This window comes from Stegodyphus dumicola, chromosome X1 (genome assembly GCF_044657685.1).
Source record: "Stegodyphus dumicola isolate Sdum_Otavi_A_Nest chromosome X1, ASM4465768v1".
NCBI lineage: Eukaryota > Metazoa > Arthropoda > Arachnida > Araneae > Eresidae > Stegodyphus > Stegodyphus dumicola.
Window position 1 is genome coordinate 254,175,491 of NC_140780.1, and position 24,306 is coordinate 254,199,796.

Below are 24,306 nucleotides of genomic sequence, written 5' to 3' on the forward strand. Positions count from 1 at the left end.
ATTTTGCGCTAAGTATTCAGATTGCGCACGGAATGCGCTGCAACTCTGCATCGGAGAAAATACATTGTTTTGTTGCCTAAAGTCGGAGAGCTCAGCCAGAGAAAGTCTTATATGACCTGGCAGATGTCCTGTCCCAGGGCTGCAGTTTTGATCATGGTCTGATGTAGCTTATCTACAATGACACGATTTTGTACAATAAAGCGTCTGTGAGTGCCCACATTACTGAACTACTGACGTAGGTGCGTGCCGTTGATGAGAGGGCATTAATAGACATAGTGGTCTGGGAAGCCTTCTGCTCCGTAAACACACGTTTGCAGTTTCGGAAATGCGAAAGCGAAGGAAATAAACAGAAAACGGTCCTTGAACCGTTTCAAAGTTGGTGATTTGCGGGAAGGACATTTGTCTTTGAATGTTAACTTTTCGGAAGAAATCGTATGTACGTCTCCCGGTATCACTTAAGTCCCATTCCTATTGCCATTTCAGGGTGGCTTTTTGAAGCAGCTCCTTTTTTCAAGTAAGAGGAAGGTGAGGTTCCCGGCACAGCCATAGGGGTGAAACACATCCACTTCGAGTGCAGCAAGCCAGGATTTATCCGTCATGAGACGAGTTTGCAGCCAAGCAAATGAGAGATTACCAGAAAAGCAAAAGGTAAGTGAAATTTATTTTCTTTATGTATCGTTTTTGTTTTATATCGAAAAGTGCAACAGTTGATATTAATTTTAAGTTTTGCCTCAAGCGAGATCGTTTCAGTTGTTATCTAGCAAGAAACTTCTGAATTTAATTATGAATTTATTTGAAATGTAGTTTAAGAACAGAAATTCTGATTTTAGTCCAAGAGACTGATTTTTGAGAAACTTTAGCAAAGTTGTAAAATAACTTTCAGCGACTCATGTACATGTGATGCGAAGTCTAAACTGATTAAGAAATTTGTCAGCGTAATGTATTGTTAATGTTTCATGAAGGATATTTAACGGTACGTAACAGGATTTTACGTTTGTATGTAATACTTTCTCATTTATTCGTTTGTATGTTTAGAAAGTGCTTCTTTGTACAGTTTAGTAAATTTGAGACACGTTTTTTCGAAATGTTAAATTGATAGGAAACTTTTATTATTAATTCATTATAGCAGATTGCTTTTGTGTGGATTTAATGATTAATTCCGCTCTTTTTACATCTTCAAAATAAACTTGTCTATGTGTTCTTAAACAAAACATAAACTTTCTTACATTTTTAAACATCAACCGTTTGGGGAAGATTAGTTTGGAGCCTCAAGGAATTACTCACTTTTCAGATTTCTATCTTCACGTTCACAGTTAGCTTATACGTAATCAAATCGAATATTTTATTTTACAAGCCCTGTTATTTACAAATATTTATGCAAATTAAATTTATTTTCTTCATTACTATGCTTTAGTAATGGATATTATTTTTTGTTTCTTTATTTCTCATATTCTTTATAACCTAACAGAATACTATTTCTTCGCTGATATAAGATAGAAAATTGTACTTTGCATTCTTTAGAAAAATTTAATTTTATATATTTAGGTAACAGAAGAAAAATTTTGTTTTCTCTTTTTCGAAAATGGCATACAATATTGCTACTTAAGCTAACTCATTTTATTCAACTTTGCAAAGGCAAAGCAGTACTTATTTCATTTACCAAAGAACATGTAAACATGTTTCGATCATTATATAAAGAAAACTTAGCATTATAGGTGATTACATTTATTACACAAATTCTTGGCACAATGAAAATATTTCAAAAACTCCATAAAACTTAAAATCTAATTTTGCGCATTAAACATCAAAAATGTCTAATGCTACGAAACAGTAAATAGTAAAAAGAGTTAAAAAAATACATAAAATAAATCTAACATAAGTTTAAAACTGACGTTAAAACGCTGTTTTTTTGCTATACAAGTTAATGAATAAACCTAGATACATTTTAAAAAGTATTATTTTAAAAACGGAATTAACGAGCCACAAATTAAATGAACATATGCACTTGTCATTTACAATGGTATACTTCTACTTAAATTTGCAATTAAAACTAGTACATATGTGAATATTCTTTCTGAAATAAGTATGCTTACACATACATTTTATTTATTGTAGTTAATGTAATTAAAAAATAATTATTGCTACTATGAATATGGAGATCAAGGAAATCATATTTTAACATTTCTTGCTGGAATCATTTTAATAATTCTTTCACTCTCTTTAAAAGCTTCTTGGTAATAAAATTGTTTTGCTGTAGTTATACTCAAACATTTATTCTTGCAGAAAAAATTATACCTTAATTAATTTAAATAAATGATAAATCCAAAACAGTAGCAATCAAAATAATAAAAATTATATAAAAATTTGGGATTTGCTTTTGATTGTTTTATGACATGGCACAGTTCCTGGAATAAAGTTATCAAAAAGGACAATACAAAGAATCATATATATATCTAGATACGCTTTTGCCATTTGAGAAATTTTCATGTCTTTACATTTACTTGTCAAATACATGAAATTTGAGTGTTTTATTGTTATTTTTTACCAGCGTTGTACTTTGATTTCTCGAAATTCCATTTATATTAGTCTTTCAGTTGTGCACAAAACATCCTCCCATTTTTCTTATGTCTAAAGGTTATATTCCTCAAGTTGAAAGAACAAAAGCAATCAAGTTTTATCATGCTCTTCATATAACACTCTCTTTACCCACTGCCAGCAAAAACTAAAAATTTAACACATGATAAATAATTAGATCTGAAAACATTTCTTCTCAATTCATTCTTTGCTCATGCGTTTGGCCTTTTTTGGTTTAGTATATATTTTTTTGCTGAAGACGGGTTTCTTGCTATATGTAGGTTGGTTTAGCTTTTCGAACTGGTAAAACAAGTGAGCATTTTTGCAAACAAACTCCTCTTTCTCTCTGCAGGAACCTGTTTCTTGATCAAAGCCAGTACCATTAGTACAGAAAACTTTATAATCGAGCATTTTGTATTTTCCTAACGGGACGCAGATGTGGAACATTTTGCAGTCACTCTCTATATCGGCGTATACCCCTCCAGCTACTTTATCTTGACAAGTGAAACCTGTTTTTTGAATCTTTTCCTCCATATTATCATCATTATATGCTACAGCTTCTCTCTTGTTGCGTGCATTCCCATCAGCTGGAGTTTCATCTTCGTAATTGTAGTCATATTCGTATTCATAGTCATAACTTGCGGTGCTTGTAGACACGACTGATCGTACTGTTGGCCGTGGAGGCAAAACATTAGAAAGAGTGCCTCCTTGTGCAGGACGACCTGCTAATACTGGAGGCCGGAAAGCAGGTGGAGCTGGCCTGGCTGGTGCTATAGGTACTCTTGCAACTTGTGGTGAAGCTGCAGTTGTGCGGACAGGAGCAGGAGTGGTTGCTGCTGGTGCTTGTTGACCTCTAAATTGGTTGGTGCCAGATCGGAATCGAGTGTTTCTCTGCGGCTGAGGTGGAACATCTCTTGGAGGCGGAGGTGGAGCTGGGGTATTTCTGCTTCTCGATGAGGTCGACTGTCTAGCTGGTGGAGCCGCTTCTCTAGGTGGTGGCTGGGCAACATAATTGTCATAATCCCTATCGGCTTCGTAGTCAGTACGCTTGCTGTTAGCAAGTCCGTGCACATTTTCATAAAATTTGGAAGTCAAGCTACAGTCGACACGATCGTATGATGTGCAGACTCGAGTTGATTGGCTGAAAATAGTGCCGTTAGGACACACAAAGCTCATTAGAGACATTTTATTGTGCATGCCTGGAATGCAAACATGATACACTTGACAATTGGCTTCCGGGTCAGCATAGTATTCTCCAACTCTTCGATCGTCACAGGAAAAGCTAGTCTTTGGAATTTCGTGAACATTAATATTTGGAGCTTGCCTCTTGGATCTCTACAATGACATAAAATAAAGAAATAAAATTTATATGACGTTTAATTATTTATCAGAATTTTCAGTATGATATTATTGCATTTTCATATATTATTTTCATACAAATATTTAGTATTCAGTACGGTATTCTTCTCTATTAAATATAATTTTGAAAAGATAGAATATTTACGGAACCTTCCTAAAGCAATCGTGCACGATCATGATGGTCTTATGTAGACGTGATCGTCTTAGAGAAAAGAACTATCGATGATGTTAAAGATTATTGTTTTAATTATAGTCTCAGAAATGCCTATCGCTTTTAGAGGCAGCCACTGTGAAAGATTTCACTGTAAACATTTTTATTTGTATTTATAAAAAGAAGTAAATAAAAGGTTTTTGCCTATTTTGTTGACTTAAATAAGGATTTAGCTTATAAAAATGAATGCTTAGAAATAAGGATGCTTAGAAATTTTTATTTTCAGTGAACTCGTTGGGCAAAGGAGTTATTTAATTTTTGTTCTCAATATTAATAGAATTTTTCGAATTTATCCTTGAAAGGCAATACAGTGATAAGAGTTTCATTAAGTAATGAAGACGTAGAAATTCGTTCCCAGAAAAATGACGTAAATCGGAACAATTTTTCCAAAGACGCAAAGTTGAAATAGAGGTGTCGTACTGGTTTCCACCAGTACTTAGTTGTACGTACTGGTCGTACTGGTACAACTGAGTTCTACGAAAATAATAATCCTCATATCCTTTTATACTTAATAAAAACCTTTTAATAAAAACAGAGTTTAAACTTATAGCAGCTGTATGTGATAGAGGTTGTTAATTTTTACAAATATATCTGTAATTTGCATTATAGTTATAAAAATAGATGATTTTTGCTGTGATAAATTCTTTTGAAAAATGTACTTCACTGAAGTTGGACTGACGAAGACCTGTTGTTTTCTCTAAAAGAGCCTCACAGCAAGCAAGAATATTTTAAATTTCATTTCTTATTGTAATCTCTGATTATCTGGATTAGCGTTATCAAAATTTTTCACCTTTAGTTCCGGTGAAATTTAATCCTTTGCTTAATATTGAAATCGTCATAGCACTTTGCAAGTACACGATCAGATCTTTTTATCCCTTCGAAAAATCTTTGACTGTTAAATTCGAGAAAATCTTTGAAAAGGTTTTGATCCGGAGAATTCAGACATTCTATAGGGTGAAGCATTTTCGATTACTCATTTTGAAAGTAATATACTCGGCGCTAGAGATTATGAATCCAAATATCTTGTATCATCTCTTTTGCGACACTTGTTTGGTTTCCTACATGATATGTAAAATTTACTACTGCGTTTTGTGCACATTCGCTACAGTTACTTGTGAAACACTATGGCTTTCAAAGGACTATCTCGTTTAACAGTGCACTGCAGAAGACGATTATAGACATTTTGTATGACCCGGTCAAGGATATCTGTGATATCCCAGTTTTCTCTCTGATTCTTTCCTTCAGTTCTCCGCACTTTCCACTTTGGTTGCATACAACTTATCGTTTAAGTGTTCCAAAAGACATGTTTGCTACTTCCATCGTTATTCATTCACGCAAGTGTAGCCAACTCTCTGTTTCCGAAAAGTACTCATTTGGCAGACATAATATTTCGAAAATAACTGTAGCAAATGTACGCAAAGAGCAACTGTAAAGCCTGCGTGGTATGCATGTAAATGGACAAGTGTAGCGAAAATGATGATATAAAATATTTGGAGTTTCATTGTCTCTAGGTCTGAATATATTATTTTCGAAATGGATAGCTGAAAATGCTCCTCCTTGTACAATTTCAAATTAAGTTCTCATCCTACAATAACGACTTTACATATTAAAAAGAAAATAGAATCGGCTTCTTTATTAGTTACAAAATTCCTGATCTCTGTAAAGGAAAGGCGGCACTGATTCTTCCATGCGCATTATATTACTTTCTGTATAACTTTGTGGAGATTTGTGTAATTTAACAGTTAATTTTTAATTAAAGCAATTTTCCTTTCAGTCTGGTTTTCACCCACGCTTTCTTGCCAGAACGTTAATAAGCTAGCGCGAGTGTATTTAAATGTGGTAGAAAGCAGTGCTAGTTAAGGCAAGAGTTTGGAAGGTGATTTTAGAGCGTGTTATGTCTGTTTGCATGTTACGTTGCTATTTTGAATTTCTAGCGATTAGATACTGTGCCGCTGAGCGCTTCTAGCTATTAGGTTTGTTTTCCGCCGACTTCTATGAGTCACAGCCTTCCTGCGCATGAAATTTTCCTGTGAGCCATTAGGTTAGATTCACTACATTTTATTTTAAGTTCATCGTTACCTGTTTTGAGTTAAGCCAGAAGTGTTGGCTTTGTGTAAGCCCAAAGTGGGGCCATCTGTTTTATATTGAGGGAATAAAGGGTTCTTTACATCCTTGTTCTGACTTTCTGTTGTACTTAAAGACCGGGGATAATTCCTCATGCAGTCTTTTAGAGCTCTTAGTTTATGCTCCCAAACAGATCGAAACTCTATAAATTCGTCACAAGAGTTCCCTAAGATTATGACTGTATGAATTACTGAAGTCTTTCCAAAATGTTCTTCGCTGAAAAATCCACATTTTGTTTTGCTGCTACGCTCAAACTGGCGAAATAATGTTGGACGTCGTTGAAACAATGTTGGACTAACAATGTCTTGATCGGATTTTGATCATTTGATTCAAGTGTTGTTCGGAGGCAAAAGCACAACTTTCATACTTAGGTTGTAAGGATCTTAAGTTTTACTAACGTTTATTTTATTTTAAATCTTTACTATCACTTCTTATTTTCTACTTCCGGCCAGAATTATAAGCGTGAAGGATTTTATGCAAAGTTGTCTGGCGAACGCCAAGTATTTAAGTGTGGCCTTTTTGCCAAGCAGGAGAGAGGAAGCAGTGAGTTCGAAGCAGGCCGCTTACCTTAGAAGTTACGCAGTTGCTATTTGCCTTCCAGGCCAGAGGTTTTAATCCTCTTGATAAATTAAACGTATTGTAGTGTTCACAGTCTCTGTGCTACATACGCTTCCTGTTATTATAAGGCCAATCTTATTCTAAAGTTAAATTAGAGTTTAGTTTTATTTTTATACCTTTTACGTTAGACCCCGAGTGGAGGGTCATTGTATTCCGAAGTACGGAAGTCATTGTATATAAAGAAAAATAAAGGGTCTTGTATACCCTTCGTCTGTATCCTGTCTACTTACTACAATTAGTGAACTTAGCTTTAGTAAGCTCTCTGTTCCTAGTCAGGTCATTGTATGTTTCCGAAGAAGGTTAGAAGAAACATTGAACCTGATAGTGGCGCCCGACGAAGAATAACCATGGCCGAATTTCAAGAAGAACCTGTGCTGCCTGCAGAAACGGCTCAGAATCCAGAAATGCCAGCTGCCGCTCTGGAAGGATTTGGGTACATCGTCCAGACCATGCGCGCTTCGATGAAACCAGAAGCAACGTTTAATGGAAACTCACAGGTAACCAGTTTTTTTGGAAAAATTGGATGACCACTTCATGCTCTACCCCGTGCACGAGTTTCAAAAAGTTACCTTAGCTACCAGCGCTTTGAGGGGCCAAGCGCTTAACTGGTTCAAATGTATCGGCAGAAGTCTCTTGGGTCAAGCAGGAAGTCCCACCTATACTTACGAAAATTTCAAGACTGCCCTACTAAAAGCCTTCCCTGTTGTAAGGGATCGTGCGAAATTAGAAACAGAACTTTTCAGTATATATCAACAAAGAATGGAAAACCTCTCGAGCTTTATTTTAAGAAAAATTCACGTTTTCAAGCTCTTGTATGGAAACCGTCCGGATCCTGAAATAATTCAAGTGATTTTGCCGAGGTTACTACCCCAAGTGCAAGACTTTATTGAATTACGAAATCCGACTACACTGGAAAAGTTATTTGAGCTAGCAATGCAGTTTGAAAGTAGAAGAACGGCGGACGTCGAAAGAAGACGCCAATATCAACAGCGAAACCAATTTGGAACGCCAAGACTACAGCAAACTCAAGCACATGGCTACGGAGAAAAAGCGAATCATTGGGCAAGGAAACCCGAGCATTCAAAAACAGCCGGCGAACGTCGACAGTTCAATAGCAACCCAGGAAAAAAGTCTCAAGGCCAGTGGAGAAAGAAGGAAAGCACCGAAAGGAAAAATAATTTAAACTAAAACGGATTTCTGCTGACGAGAGGGTGCGGAAATCTGAAGGCCACGAAAACCCCTCTTCCTACAAGTTAAATACAGTAATGGTGAAAAATTTAACTCTTCCGAAGATTGAAGTCTTGGTAAATAATATCCCGGCCACCGCACTCCTGGATACCGGCGCGCAGTGTTCCTGTGTGGCAGAAGTCTTTTTTAGAAAGTATTTTCGCAAATACCGCATATATAATGCGGATAATACAACAGTATTAGCGGCGCAAGGAGAACAATGTAAGTGCGTAGGTAAAGTACCTTTGTACATCCGTATCAAGGACGAACAAGTAAAGGTGATGTTTTTTATAGTAAAGAATTTGCAAGCAAATTTAATCCTAGGAATAGACTTTCTTTCAGACGCACAAGCTACACTGGATTTTAATGCAGCGTCCCTTAAGCTGACGATGAAACCAGTGCGTGTAGAAAAGGTTGAACCGCCAAGGTTAAATCTTGACCACCTGCCTAATGACGAGCAAGATAGAATCCGACAAGTGGTAAGTGAATTTGCTTCCTTATTTAGTGATATTCCAGGATTTACTCAGGTTACTAACCATAGTATTGACACCGGAGATGCATTGCCGGTTCGTCAAAAACCATACCGGTATGATAAGAATAAGGAAAAAATTATAGAATGGCATATTACCGATATGCTACGTAAAAAGATCATAACGCCTATCTCAAGTAGTTATGCTAGTCCGGTGGTTTTATGTAAGAAAAATAATGATTATCCTTTGGAGCATCCAAAAAGGTGGAGATTCGCTATTGATTACCGTAAATTAAATTCCATAACGAAATATCCGGTATATCCGTTACCGATCATAGAAGAAATTTTAAGGAACATAAAATCAACCAAATTTATGACGACTTTAGACTTAACGAATGGTTATTTTCAAATAGGGGTCAGGCCTGAGGACGTGCCTAAGACTGCTTTTATAACCAAGTCTGGCACTTATGCATTTTTGCGTATGCCGTTTGGCCTTTCAGGCGCCCCAGCAACATTTCAGCGATGCATGGACATTGTGTTAAGACCTGTTCTTGGAAAGTCCACATTTATCTATTTAGACGATATCATTATTACTAGTGATAATCTCGACCAACATATACAGGATTTAAGACAGGTGTTTTCTTTATTAAATGAGGCCGGTCTAAAAGTTAATGTCGAAAAGTGCAAATTTGCAGCCCCTGAATTAAAATATTTAGGTTACAAAATATCGCAAAAAGGGATCGAGACAGATGAATCAAAAATAATCGCTGTACAAAAGTATCCGACTCCAAACACGGCAAAGAAGCTCTCTTCTTTTCTAGGACTTTGTTCATATTATAGGTCCTTTATAAAAGATTTTGCGGCTATCGCTGAGCCATTGTTAAAATTAAAAAGGAAAAAGGCAAGATTCTCGTGGACGGCTGAAGCCAATAGTACTTTCGAAAAATTAAAACAAGCATTAACGCAAGCCCCTGTGTTGAAATTTCCTGAAAAGGATGAAAATTTAGAAATTTCAGCGGATGCTTCGGATTATGCGGTAGGAGCGGTACTTTCGCAAAATCAGCAGCCCGTGGCATTTTTTAGCCGAACTTTAAATCAAACACAAAGAAACTATTCCGCGACCGAGAGAGAGGCACTTGCAGTTCTGTTAGCAGTGCGAAAGTTCCGAGTCTATTTTGGAAAGGCGCCGATAACAGTATATTCTGATCATGCGGCGGTAACTAGATTGTACTCAGGAAAAAATTTATCCCCAAGGTTAATAAGATGGGCACTCAAGCTGCAAGAATATAATCTGGTAATCAAGCATACCCCCGGAAAGGAAAATATCGTAGCAGATGCCCTATCACGAATTAAATTAGACGAACAGGGTAACACCGTAAAAGTTGCAATGCTGACAGCGTGTACAATAAATTCCCGAGAAACTGTAATAACCGAACTGGGTAAGGATCCTGAGTTTGGAAGTATTTATGAGTATTTGAAGGATCCTGAAAATTTTAGCCACCAAGATATTGTGGCGATAAGAAATAGGGCGGCCCATTACGAACTAATAGATGGTCTATTATTCTACACAAAAACTACGAATTCCAACAACGAATTTCGACCTGTTATCCCAGCTAGTCTTAGATTAAATATCCTGCAAGAGCTCCATGACAGCCCTTTAGCTTCTCATGCTGGTATTCGAAAAACTATCCAACGCGTACGCGAGGCAGTCTACTTTCCTGAACTGCAAAAGTTAACAAGGGCGTATGTCCAGTCCTGCCAACATGTCAAGCCGTTAATTATATTAATTTCCGCCCGGCCGGGTTTCTAAATAGTATTAAATCCGAATTTCCAAATGAAATAATCGGCATCGATTTATTGGGCCCTTTCCCAAAAAGTCAGTTAAACAAAAGTCGCTATCTCCTTGTTATGGTTGATCATTTTAGTAAATGGACCGAAATTGTTCCCTTAAAACGAGCCTCCGCGAAATTAGTTACTGATTCTATTTTAAATAAATATATTTTAAAATACGGGGCGCCCCTAAAAGTTATATCGGATAATGGTCCTCAATTTGTAAGTAATATATTTGAAGACATGTGCCAAAAACTGGGCATACGTCATTTAAAAATGGTCCCGTATCGGCCGCAATCAAATATAGCGGAACGGGTCAACAGAAATATAGTGAAAATTATCCGTAGTTATGTTAAAAATTTTCATAAAAGCTGGGATAACTATGTCAATGAATTTGCTTTCGCCCTTAGGACCGCAAAACATGATACAACGGGCAAAACTCCTGCTGAGTTATTTCTAGGCAGAAAGGTTATAACACCGTTAGATAAACTATTTTATGTGCAACAAAGAGCCCCAGAATTTAAAATGGGTGATATAGAAAAACTAATAAAAGAAGCAAAAAAGAATACGGAAGTAGCACAAAGAAAACAGAAGTTATACTATGATCTGAAACGACGGGGAGTAACTTATAAAGTAGGGGATGAAGTTTTAAAAATCAAGCATTCACTTTCTTCAGCACCAGAAGATAAAACTGCCAAATTTTTTCCACGATTTGAAGGACCATATGTTATAGAAAAAATAACTCACGCTGTTGTAGTGTTAAAGGCCAGAAATGGTGAAATCTGTTCCGCAAATATTGATCAAATTAAGCCCTACTTCGATCGTAATAAAATGCAAATCTTTTCAGATCTTTTGCAGGATCCGGCACGGCAGACACCGCAGGTACAAGTTCCAGAGGTGGGAAAACGACAAGTACAAGGGCAAGCCAATGAGAGACAGAAGCAAGTGAAAAGAAAATTGCCCCGCGGAAAAATTGAAGGTAAAAAGAAAAAGGAGCCGTTCCACCGTCCAGAAAACAGAGTTCACGAACACCCCCAGAATGAAGAAGGGAGAAGGACGACGTATGTGGAAAGGACCGGGAGAAAGGACGGCAACTATAACCCGGCTGTGAAACGGAAGATTGACTCATCCGACAGAACTCTCCGCAGCAAAAGTCGCCGAACTGCGGAAGGGCCATCAGCGGCGGAGGAAAAAGTACAAGAAAAATTTGAACGGCCAACAACGAGGTCCAAGCAGGATCACGACAGAAGTTTCCCGGTTCCACCAAGACCAGCTGCCTTCAAACGGCCAAGACCACAAGCAGAGCACAAAAGGAAGGTGTTCAAGGGTGGCCGTACTGGTGAAAAACGGAAGCTTCCAGAGGAAAGCACTGAAGGGCGAGCCCGTACAAGAAGGAGGATCAACCAAGCTACTATCAGCTATACCTTTAAAGACTGGGCCCAGAAAAGGATGTCTGAATATTACAAAGATAAGTAAAATTTTATGTTACTTTACAAACTTAAGTTAATCTTTCATTCTTACTGCAAGTGGCAGATTTCAAGAAGTTTTACCTCATGCGAGGTCTACCTTTATCGCCAAAAGGGCGAGAAATGAGTTGTGACCGATTTTCTTATTATGTTTTTCAATTACTCGCGCGTAAAACTAAAGTTGATGTATAATAGCTTTGTATAAAGACTTAAATATTGTAAAAAGTTATTGTATAAATTTTATTTAAAACATTCTAACAAGAAAGAAGTTTTAGTCTGAAAGACTTTTTGAAATGTAGTATTATTTCAATGTAGAAAGAATTGGCACTTGCTTTGAAAAGAATAGAAGTTAACAATGTACTACTAATGTATGTTTTCAAATGTGTAAAATTAACGGCATCTTGATATGTTCTTGTATACATGTGAACTGTTATTTTGAATGTTTAGAAATAACGTGATATGGTAAAAGTGAAAGTAATGTTAAAAAATTTGTTATTCGTGTGACTGTAAAGATTAAATCATGGTGAATATGTGTTAAAGGTTGAATGATGTAGTTAGGCTCTCTGACGCTACACTTTAGAGTTAGCCACTTTCAGAATAGTACCTCAGGGTCTAGAGTTGAAATTAGGGTGTGTTAAGAGGTCTCGTATGTTGAATTTTAACACATTAGTGTTTTGATTGTAGGAGGAAGTGTTGAACACATAGACAGAAACACATTCGTGTTTGGTGTTTTTACAACACATGTCAGAGAGCACGGGGAGAGATAATTAAAATAGTCATGAATGAAATAAGAATGTTAAGAGAAGTATATTCTATATGTTAATTGCAATGTCATTCTGTAACATTTCATTAAACTAGTTTTCCTTCCAGATCTCTGGAAGGAACCAGAATTGAATAAAGCTCCTGTTTAGATGCAGTACAGATGAAAAAAAAAAAAAAAAAAAAAGATTGTTGTATATCCCGGGAGCTGCTATTGTAACAAATTTCTTTCTTTTAAATTTTCTAGTTTCTAGCTAAGTTATGATTGTAAAAGGTTGGCCTCGCGTTAGTTTTTAGAGCTAAAAGTTTTCAACAAGGTCGTTTTAGACCTCAGTTTCAAACAAATTAACTCTGGCGGGAAGTATGTAAGGATCTTAAGTTTTACTAATGTTTATTTTATTTTAAATCTTTACTATCACTTCTTATTTTCTACTTCCGGCCAGAATTATAAGCGTGAAGGATTTTATGCAAAGTTGTCTGGCGAACGCCAAGTATTTAAGTGTGGCCTTTTTGCCAAGGAGGAGAGAGGAAGCAGTGAGTTCGAAGCAGGCCGCTTACCTTAGAAGTTACGCAGTTGCTATTTGCCTTCCAGGCCAGAGGTTTTAATCCTCTTGATAAATTAAACGTATTGTAGTGTTCACAGTCTCTGTGCTACATACGCTTCCTGTTATTATAAGGCCAATCTTATTCTAAAGTTAAATTAGAGTTTAGTTTTATTTTTATACCTTTTACGTTAGACCCCGAGTGGAGGGTCATTGTATTCCGAAGTACGGAAGTCATTGTATATAAAGAAAAAATAAAGGGTCTTGTATACCCTTCGTCTGTATCCTGTCTACTTACTACAATTAGTGAACTTAGCTTTAGTAAGCTCTCTGTTCCTAGTCAGGTCATTGTATGTTTCCGAAGAAGGTTAGAAGAAACATTGAACCTGATAAGGTCAAAATAATAAATTCTAAGTGTGTGGTCAGAAGCTTTATCAATGATTAATATGCAGAAGCAAGTTTCCGAAATCAACTGCAACACTTACCTTGCACAATAAAGTGATGATTAGGCCAGTCTTCTGACACATAAAGAATTATAAAAGTGAGGGCAAAACGTTCTTTCTCTCAGAGTGCGCCTAACGCGCCCCAAACCCTCTTTTCCTATAAGCTGAACTCCACGATATAAATGCGATTGGACCTAATTTGAATCAACATAAATCGAAATTCAAACTTAAGGGGTGGGCCTTTTAAGTATAAAAATAAAAACAACCAATACTAAGCATAAAAAGATGTGGTTGTTGCTTTAGGTCATATCTCTCATTTTTATGGAATCTGGGAGACTACTGATATAAATTTCATGCGAATGAGATCTGTAGCCAGTAGCAACTGTACTGCTTACTACAGTCATGGTAATGCAATCATAAAAAAGTATTTGCTTTTGTTTTTTATCCATCTATAAATAAAAAGTTAATGCACATAGGTTTTCGTAAAGTACTTACTGGTAAGTTGTCATCGCCCAAAACTGCCACAGTAAACACCACTGCACCTGTTAGAGATAAAAAAGCAGAGAAATTAGATGGATTAATTAATTGCTTAATAGATTGCATTAATGAATTGCGTTAATAAACATCGAGTATTTATCCAGTATGCATTAATGAATATCGAGTACGTTTATTTTGGTTATCTTCATGAAAGAAGTTTTTAATTTAGCATTCTTAAATTTACAATAACTGCAAATTGTGTGCTTTCTTGGCTGTGTAATATTCTTCTGAAATAATTTGAAAACAAAGATATCCCCATTCAGTGTTCTCTCTTTAAAGGTTAAATTGAACATTGTTTTAGCATTACTAATTTTATCTTTCTGTGATTTTTACAGATTGTTAAAGCATTTTTCACTAATGAACTGACATAATCATTTAACTTATTTGAGATTATTTTGGTTTAAATATATTCCTGACTATGGCTGTCCTAGATAAGAGTAATAATTAAATTTAAAATTTTTAAAATTTTATGAATATTCTGAAAATTAAATTTAAATACTGAAAAGTTAAATTATGAAAAGAAAAAATATAGAGTATTGTTACGAAAGCTCAAATTAAATATTTGTTCCACAGGTAAGAGTTTAGTTTCTTAACATCTCATAAGCATCATATAATCACCGTATTTTAATTTTTAATAAGATTTTTAAGAAATGAAAGAAATGAAAGGGAAGCATTTAAGTAGCAGTTCGGCGTTTGTTGTGTGATTACGACCACATTCATGTTGATTGATGTCTTTATGATCTATGCATTCATATAACATTACTCAATATTTTTTACGCCTAGCAAATTGATGGTACAAACGCATAACAGATTTGAAAAACTTTTGCATTTTTCTGCAAATTAATCAATATTGTAACTTCTACAACAGGGGTTTTGAACCAGAGGGGGGAATTTTACAGTTTCAGGACGGAATGTGGTCAGCCTTTTATTTATCTGTTAAATATTTGGTTTTAGTTTATGACTATAAAAAACTACTTTATTCAAGTTCTGGTATTTATAAACATTTTCTATGCTTTTTGTTGTTTAATTTACAAAACGCGTTGAAAACTTATCTAGATAAATGTGTATACTTATTTTTTGAGTTTGGAAAAGGGGGAATGATCTTCTAGCAATGGTCAAAGGGGTGGAGTTCTAGAACGTTGATGTATGTTGGTTAGTTGCATGCAGAATAACTCGAACAAGTATACCTTATTACAAATAAATAGAACGTGGGTCTTTAATATTAAATCTTGGAAAGCTCAAAGCAAATGTTCTTCGATAAAAGATTACTTTTTCATAAACTAAGTATTGAAATTTCGTCACAAAGTAACATAAATGAGGTATTACTTAAAAACTGAATTTCATAATAGCATATATAAAAATATCCATACTGAAAAATAACATACACCATATGACGATACCTTTCATACAACAAAGGAACATGAACTTCCAAAATGAAAAGTTTGAGCGCCTGTTTTCATGGACCTCACTTTGAGCGCCTGTTTTCATTTCATTTTGGAAGAACATGAAAACAGGCGCTCAAAGTTCAAGCGAAATTTCTGTATATTTATGGCATACGTATAGGGAATTTTAGTTTCTAGGCATCAAACTCTAAGTGTAAATATGACATACTTGTGATATCTAATGATATATTTAATTGTTAACACTGATTATCAGCAAAAAATGGCTTTATCCTTTAATCCTTTCCCATACAACGAACTAATTTAGTACTGACTATCCCTTCTTTCTATAATCTTTGGGCGTTTTTGCTTTTTTTTTTTTTTTTTTTCATTCTTAGTAAAGAGTACAGCTAAGTGTTGTAAAATACAGTTTGCTCTAATCTAAAATGTTTCAGCAGTTCGACATTTTAAAATACATTTACAGCAAAGATACATCTTGGAATAAATTTAAATATTTTATGCATCAGCTGTTATGCATAATAACGTGTTAATAAATGAAATGCAAGTGTCAATAAAAACATTTAGTCTAGGATGCAAGACTTTCGCTTTCAAACACAGACTTATTTTTATAAAAGCATTATTGAAAATGTGGCCCATTTTATGAATCGCCAAAGCTCATAATCCTCGATAAAGATGTGCATGTAAAAGATACTCTTATACTTTTTTGTTACGATTTATTTGTGAGCTTTACTTGAAAACGTATATGACATTGTATGGTAAAATGAGGAGTAGTTCTACTAAGTATGAGTTCACTAGAAATGATTTTGTTCAATAGCTGCAAATTTAATGCAGTTTTAACTCATCTTTAAAATGAAAACGAAATGAGTACTCAGTTCAGAGCGAGATAGAATAGGCGAAGATTATTACTGTTGAATTTTAATTTCATTTTCTATGGCCGATATTTTTATAAAGTAAACTTGTTAAAAAGTTATCTGTTGTAAACCAATCTGCTTTTTAGGTATGATCAATTTGAAAATTTAATGTCAAATTGATCATACCGAAAAAGCTCTCATTTGTAGATCTATTAGTAACATAATCTCTTACGGCTAGTCTGTCACTGTAATGCACGGCCAGTCTGTCATTCTATTATTGCTAATATGGCCTATTAGCAGTATCATTTCGCAATAGCACCAGTTGGCTATAGTATCAGTTTACTTCTTTAATTTGCGATTAGACCGTGAGGGCAGTCTGACTTTCATGTTTCTCCAAATGAACAGACGATGACCGAACTCCGCCATGCAAACGCTTAACGGTCTTGAATTCGAGATAACGCTGAGCTCCAGTGAAACATTATCCTGTCTTGGGAATGAATCTTATTGCATTTTATGGGCCGCTGAAAATTATACACTTTTCTGATACCTTGACATATAAAACACAATGATCTAGCTATTCATATTTGTTATATACTCGTAGAAAGTCAAAATTTCAAATCCTATTTTTGTTTTATCAGTTACCTGTTTCAATTTTTCAGATAATAAATTTCTTCTGATTTTAAAACATTGATATGTTGCTAGAGAATTGCATCGCTAAGATCAGGATCAGTCGATATATTACATGTTTTATACCCCCTTAATTGCCATCACAAAGCATGCTGTTTAGGAAGCAGAAAGTGCATAGTTTCGCACAAAAAAAAAAAAAAAAAAAAAAAAAAAAAAACCTTAACACCATTTTTTTCCTTGTCACCTGATAATACTGAATTCCGTAACAGCTTGAAAAAGTGCCTGAACTTTCAAAAACTGCTTTCAAAAATAAAAAAAATTTGTCCAGTGAATCGATTTAAACGCAACATTTACCAATCACTAGAGCATGACTGCTATGGTCAGTGACTAAAGTGTATTAAATCCTACTGCCATGTTTTTTATGATAGAGAATGGGAAAAATAAGAATAGACTAGAAGCATGAAAGAAAATGTATCAAAAACTGTAACTTGACGGTCACTAAATAGAAATAGTTCAAGGATAACACCTTTAGTTCGCGGTTCTTCTGCTGCCTATCTTCGCAAAGAATATAATTATTTATGTTTCAAGGATGTGATTTGTCTTATGACGAAATGCGCTTACGTACAGAAGATGGGAAGGACTCTCCCCCTGTCTCTGCACCTTCTTTAAAGGAGAATTTATGGTGCGTGTCTCCCTTGATTGAATTCTACGAAATATATATAAAAAAATGCTATTTTTCAGGTTGTTATTTTTTATATTTCTGAGACAGTTCCAAGTACCATTTTTTATTTAATTGCTATTCAATGAATTTCTACACTAAACTGACGAGACTGCCTTATAACTTCTTGAATTCTAGATATCTGTAAAAGTACTATGTAGGAGAACATTTTTCTAAACTAAAGGATTTTGTAACCATTTACTATGATACAGTCGAATACTTTCATATCAACTGAATAACTGTCCCAAAGGCTGACGCAGAGATAATCTAAGACTTAAGTCAGCCGCTCATTCTCCTTTTTTCAGTTCGTTGCAATCTGGAGAAGTTAGTTTCAGAATAGCTATAGCCTATAGCAAAAACGGCCTATTTCAGAACAATGATTCACAATCTAGATGTAACTTGCCCACTTTCAAATGACACGCAATTGATCGACTAATATATATATAGCTTCCTTTCCAGGTTTCAGTCTTTAAAAAATGAATTTTAATATGTAATAAGTACGTCTATATGCGTCAAAAAACTTAATTATGGATACACTTGTGAACAATAAGAGTCCTAACTTTGCTGCAATCAGTTGTTTGCAATCATCTGTTGGTTATCACTTTTGGTTTTTTATCAAATAATATTGAGAAACACTGGCTCGACTCCAAATGCTTTCTGAACTGCATCTTAATAGCTTCCTTCCTATATATATATAGTTATGTATAGGCATAATCGTTTTTGGCTAAGAAAATAAGTTTAAACAATCCTAAGAAAATAGAAAGTTTTAATGTAAAATCATGCCAGTTGTCATGCCAAATCTCACTTTAAGTTATCGGGAAAAAGAAGAAAAATTTCAGTGAAGGATTTGAGTTTGGATAAACTCGAGTATAACGCGACTAAATACTTTTCTCTAACCGTAATAAATTTCTCAAAATATTGTTTGTCTTTATTTGAAGATTTAAACAGTCATTTGAAATATTCTTTTGGTGTATTGACGTACGAAGGATGCTTGGATTCAAGATGCCATTTTAAGTTTGATGGTTTCATACTCTCCAGAGCCAAAACATTATTGCAAGTTAAACAAAGAGGTTGTTCCATATCATCGAAGTTGTTGAAACAAAAACCAGTTTGGAGAGATATCTACTTCCGTTTTTGCCTCTTAAATGCCTCTTTCTGATTAAAAAATCCTACTTGAACAAACTTTGTAGCATTACCATCTATGTCATCTATTACCTTTGTTACTAATGTTCAACTATTTACCTACGAGTAAAATAATTATTCAAATGAATATAATTACAGCAGCAAAATACAGTATTGTATTATTCTTGCAGAGGTTAAACTTGTTGCGATGAATACTGATCATGCTGGAAAATACAGACATAACTGAATGCGTTTCCAGTATAGACATTTATAATACAGCCAAGGTGATCAGATTTCAATGTTCGAAATTCGGGGCGCTATATGCATACAATGATTTTCGAAGCACAGTTGCGATGTCTGAGTGGTAGGGCGAGAGAACGAAGTTGATACTAAACAAAGTTCAGCCAATTATCATCCTTACTTCCAAATTTCCAGGCACACTAGAATAATTCCTCGTAGACAACATACTCTGTTATCATACATTTATGATAATTTCTTATACACACTGGTTTTTTAAAAAGAATGACGTAGGCATTTTAAAGAAGCGAAGCGGGAAGATGTTAGCAATGTAGATGCTAGCAGAATAATGACGTAATTAGCTCGCCAGATGTATTTATACCAAAGTAGATGCAATTCTAGAGAGAAGCTATTTTTGATTAATATTAGTTTGTAGAGACATTAGGTATTTTTGGAAGCAGGCAAGATGAAAAATGAGCAACCTCCTTCGCCGGGAATTGAAACACGGACTTCTGGAATACCGGTCCAGCGTGTAGAACCACTACACCACGAAGGCATGCTAAGAAGGCGGGAGAAATACCGTACAAGTTTTAGTTGCCCTTTTCCAGAATGACGACACCGACACAAAAATGAATTTTGAAAAAGATCCGATCTTTATTTTCACGCATATAAAATCATCTTAGTAAAACTTTATCCAATCACAATGAATTACAGCAAATCTTAAGTACACCGATTTAAAAAATAAGACGTAGGCATTTTAGATGGGGAAGCAAAGCTTCATGGATGTTGGCGTGGCGGAACCTAAGAAGAATAATGACGTAATTAGCTCGCCAGAGGTATTTATACCAAAGTAGGTGCGATTCTAGAGACGAGCTGTGATTGGTTAATATAAGTTTGTCCTTTTCCAGTAACGTTATATAACGTAGAAAGATCTCAAATTCTCAGGAGAACAGTTGAATTTAGGGGAAGAGCTCAAAATCTAGAATGTTAATCTGCCACTGGATTTTCAAAGAATTTTAAAATAAGCATGGGACCCTTCGTAGAGACATCAGGATTTTTTGGAAGGCAGGCAACATGAAAAATTAGCAACGTCTTAGCCGGGAATCGAACCACGGACCTCTGGACCAAGCGTGTAGACCACTACACCATGAAGGCATGCCAAGAAGGCGGGAGAAATACCTTATACCTTTCCTTGAGATTCAAAATAAGCCTTCAGTGGTAAAAAACATTTGGAGTACCCTTTCAATAATGCGAAGTAATGTTACCCATCTTGTTTGTGAATACCCTAGCATCATTGAAAAGTTAGTTTCCACGAAGTTTCAGAAAATTTTCAATGTTTCTACTCTAACATTATAATATTTAAAATGCATCTTAGAACTAATCGTTCCTATATCAATTGGCAAAACATCAGCTGATGTTCTTATAGTGTTCTGGATAATATGCACTGCACATCCGACTCCATTTAAACCATGGTTAAGGTTTCGTTTCACTTTAACAAAAACATTATTTTCTCCACGTCTATCAGCTCCTCCAAAGTTAGAATTCCTGTTATCGGCACAAAGACCAATAACGTTTTTCAAAAAATCCTTTTCTTCAAGACAGGTAGTTAAATATTTTCTGACAATATCGGAGTTTCATCAGGTAACGATTTAAATTCTAAAATTTTTATTCTAACTTCATAACTCCAATCTATAAATCTAACAATTAAAGGAAAACTTTTTATTTCCTAGTAATTGGACACATCAGTTAAGACTAAAACAAATGAATGTTTTTCTAAATCATTGTGTAAAGCTGTTAAAGCGTAAGGCATGAAAATATTTAGTATTATTGCTTCGGCTTTGGTTCGCTCACATGTAAATTTAGGCTCAAATGCCACTTGAAGCAGCTTGGACGTACAATTCATAGACCTAAAGCTATGAATGTGGCCTGTAGTATGGTATGCAAAAGTAACTTTTACTGCGGCTAATTTTTCCTCTTGATCATCCATTTTCTCCTGTTTGAAGAACTTCCTTAATGATCAGCTAGATGCAGCAGCAGAGTTTGACATTTTAGTTTTATTACTATTTATATGAAGTTTAATATCCGCATGTCCACCATGGCTTATTGAAAATTTCGGAGAGCATGTATTGCACCGTACATCGGAATCGCTTACAGTTTTTTTGAATAAACGGGTATTCCTTCTGGAAGTTTTCGTTAAATGTACATTTTTTTTATTGAACCCATTACTAAAATAATCAATGGTAAAAATAAATAATAAATTAAACTAAACTGCAGTAAAATATATCCTTAACACGTATGTAATGCACCGATGATAAATAAAAAATATATGTCATTGCCAAACGGGAAACGTCATTACACGTCGTCGTTTCGGCAGATATTTTAAAATTTTCTTAACCCTTATGCAAAATCAAAATGATGATGGAATAAAAATTATACGATCTAAACGTGACAAAAAAAGATGATTTTAGATGGATATATTTGGAATGAAATTTGAGCAAATGACAAAAGAATTATTTTTAGATGCCGTGTAATAATGTGTAAGGAGATAATAAAGACTAACATATGTAATGCATTGCTGAACACATATGTAATGCACTGTTGATAATTAAAAAATATATGTATATATTATAAATTCAAATCACAATCGAATTAATATATCAATTAAAAATCGCAGTGTTGTCTGTAAGTGACAGTTCGAACTGCAGCTGTGACAAACATTCCGTTGGGGAGAGAAATACAGGGATGAGAAATTGAACTCCTGGCACTGCAATTTTTCTAAGGTAAATCCTAGATGGGGGAATTCCCTGCTAATACGGATGGTATGGCGCGCGTCTCTTAACTTACTCTTGTATTCTCAGTTTGCAAACTACACTACTTAAATATATTCATTTAAACCTTTACGTTCTCACATTACTGTTCTTCGGGACAATTGGGGACAAATGTTGTAAACTCGGGACCAGAAAACGAGTTGTAAAAAGTCGGGACAACGACTGAAAGTTTGGGACTGTCCCGGGAAATCCGGGACGTATGGTCACCTTACTACAGCAGTCGCAAAAGCGTTAACTTCTCGGTACGCCTGTGTAAAGAAAGATGTTAGGTTCTGTACATTTACAGCATATTTTGACTCTGAAATAGCTTATATAAGTAATCTTCCAACAACATGGATATGAGTCATTTAGGGTTAACGTCCACTTCTAAATGTATTCTTAAATCTCATAAAACTGTCCGTGCGCAACTGTTGGGCGCCACAAAACTGAAAAATATGAGTTAATAAAATGTATCCAAGCTTCTGCCACTGGTAGTTATGTGATCAGGGTTCAAGAAATATTATTCTACATTCAAAACAATCCATAATTAAAAGCAAAGAATGTCCACATCAGGTTTCAAGCTTCAAGGTTTCTTCAGTTCCCTAACGCATTCAACTGCCGTTGTCAGATCCAAAAGCAAAAACATGCATTATAAAGCATTTGCCCTCTCTGCTGGCGATTAAATATATTTTCAGACAACGTTTCTTTCATGGTGTGTATAGGTATGCATACAAAACAGCATACTAGTGTGCCGAATCTTTTAGACACTTTTCCCTTTTGATACTGATCTTTTTCTCGTTATCATCAAGAGTAATGTAACTTTCTTCAGAAGACGCGTACACAAACTTGGGTCTAACAAATACAAATTATAATCCAGAAATGGTTTTGAAATATTCATATTGCATATGGTAATGTGAAATCTATACAATTTAACTCTTAATTTCAAAAAGCTTAATATTTCTTTTTAATTACCGTATTTGCAAGCGTATAAGACGTCCTTTTTTTCTTTGAAAATAGGTCTGAAAAACGGGGGCGTCTTATACGCCGATACATCATCTTATACGTCGATACTTATTGCATCGGTACGTCGTTTGTGAATGCTTCATGGTCAAAGCTTCATGGGATGCGGTAAAAACAGAGACAGTGGTTAAATCATTTAAGAAGTGTGGCGTTAGTAATGCATTGTATGGTACAGAGGACAATTTGTTGTATGAGGACTCAGATGCTGATTTAGAAGAGGTTTCAAGTCACTCTTCATTTATTTCTGGATATGAGTGTCTGTGTTTTGATGAAGAGGATTAAAAGGTGTCCTTTCCCAGATAGATTTGGTATTTGCAGAAAGTATTACTTTGTATTTGTATTACTTTATATTTAAAATACTGTAAATTCATTATAATGATCAGTAATATAAAGTTTTATCCTTCAAAAATGTGTCCGAAAAAGGGGGTGAGTCTTATACGCCAGCAAATACTGTAATTTTAACTCGTTTTTTAGGTAAGAAAAATCTTACGTAATTAATTCATTGTTTCCTTCCTCAGATACATATTTATATAAAATAATAAAACTGATGAATGGTTGAAACAGGATTGATCAGAAATCATCAAAATGAATGCTTCTTTTGAAGTTCCATATTGCGTATTCATTTATTACTTCGAAGAATACAACCTTTCTGAAATGCATATTCATGTAAAATCATAAAACTTATGAATGGTTAAAATAGGCTTGCTCGGAAATTATCTAAATAAATGCTTCTGTCGAATGTCGATATTACGAAATTCATTTGTTACTTCGAAGAATGCATCCTTTATGAGATGCATATTTATGCAGAATAATAAAACATGGTTTAAACAGGCTTGTTCAGAAATTATCGAAATAAATGCTTTTGTCGAAGTTTCATATTGTGTAATTCATTTGTTACTCCAAAAAACACAAGTAAATGTATATGAACTCTATAAAAAAGAAGGAAATTTCATTAATACAAAGAGCGTTATGCAGGTCACGCTACCTACGAAACCAAAGAAAATGATCAAGATATAATGGGAACCAACATATTAAACTGAGGGATAAATTACCCAAAATAAATAAACATAATTCTACCAAAAAGAGACTTGGCCTGCATTAGTATCCTAAGAACAGCTAGATTGTTACTTAGAAATCTTGTAATACAGGGCATTTTCGAGCGGTTACTGGAGCTTACTGCACACTTCGCTAGGCCGCCTTTGAAACTTGGACTATGGACATTTGTGATGTTAGTGTTTTTTCAGATGAAAACATTTGAAATCTTTTTATTATCTTTTCCGAATGAGAACACTTAAAAATCTAAAAGTACTCTCGAAAGGTTGGAGTAAGGTAAAAGAGGTATAAGGTCTTCGAATTTCATAATGT

General features: G+C 34.9%; 1 protein-coding gene and 1 long non-coding RNA gene across 4 annotated transcripts in view; one reads left to right on the forward strand and one right to left on the reverse strand.

Annotated features, from left to right (window-relative positions):
• LOC118188691 (uncharacterized) overlaps window positions 1-24,306 on the forward strand; it is a 120,709-nt gene that overhangs the window by 28,583 nt on the left and 67,820 nt on the right. For both annotated transcript variants that reach the window (XR_004758152.2, XR_004758151.2), the window contains exon 2: window positions 484-648. This is a non-coding gene — a long non-coding RNA (uncharacterized LOC118188691). The remainder of the gene's footprint in view (window positions 1-483; window positions 649-24,306) is intronic.
• Window positions 1,600-24,306, reverse strand: part of LOC118188689 (uncharacterized) — a 51,626-nt gene continuing 28,919 nt past the window's right edge. For both annotated transcript variants that reach the window (XM_035359186.2, XM_085807520.1), the window contains 2 exons: window positions 14,118-14,164; window positions 1,600-3,909 (listed from right to left, as the gene is read on the reverse strand). In XM_035359186.2, coding sequence (XP_035215077.1) covers window positions 2,776-3,909; window positions 14,118-14,164 — 1,181 coding nt within the window. In that variant the 3' untranslated portion in view covers window positions 1,600-2,775. The remainder of the gene's footprint in view (window positions 3,910-14,117; window positions 14,165-24,306) is intronic.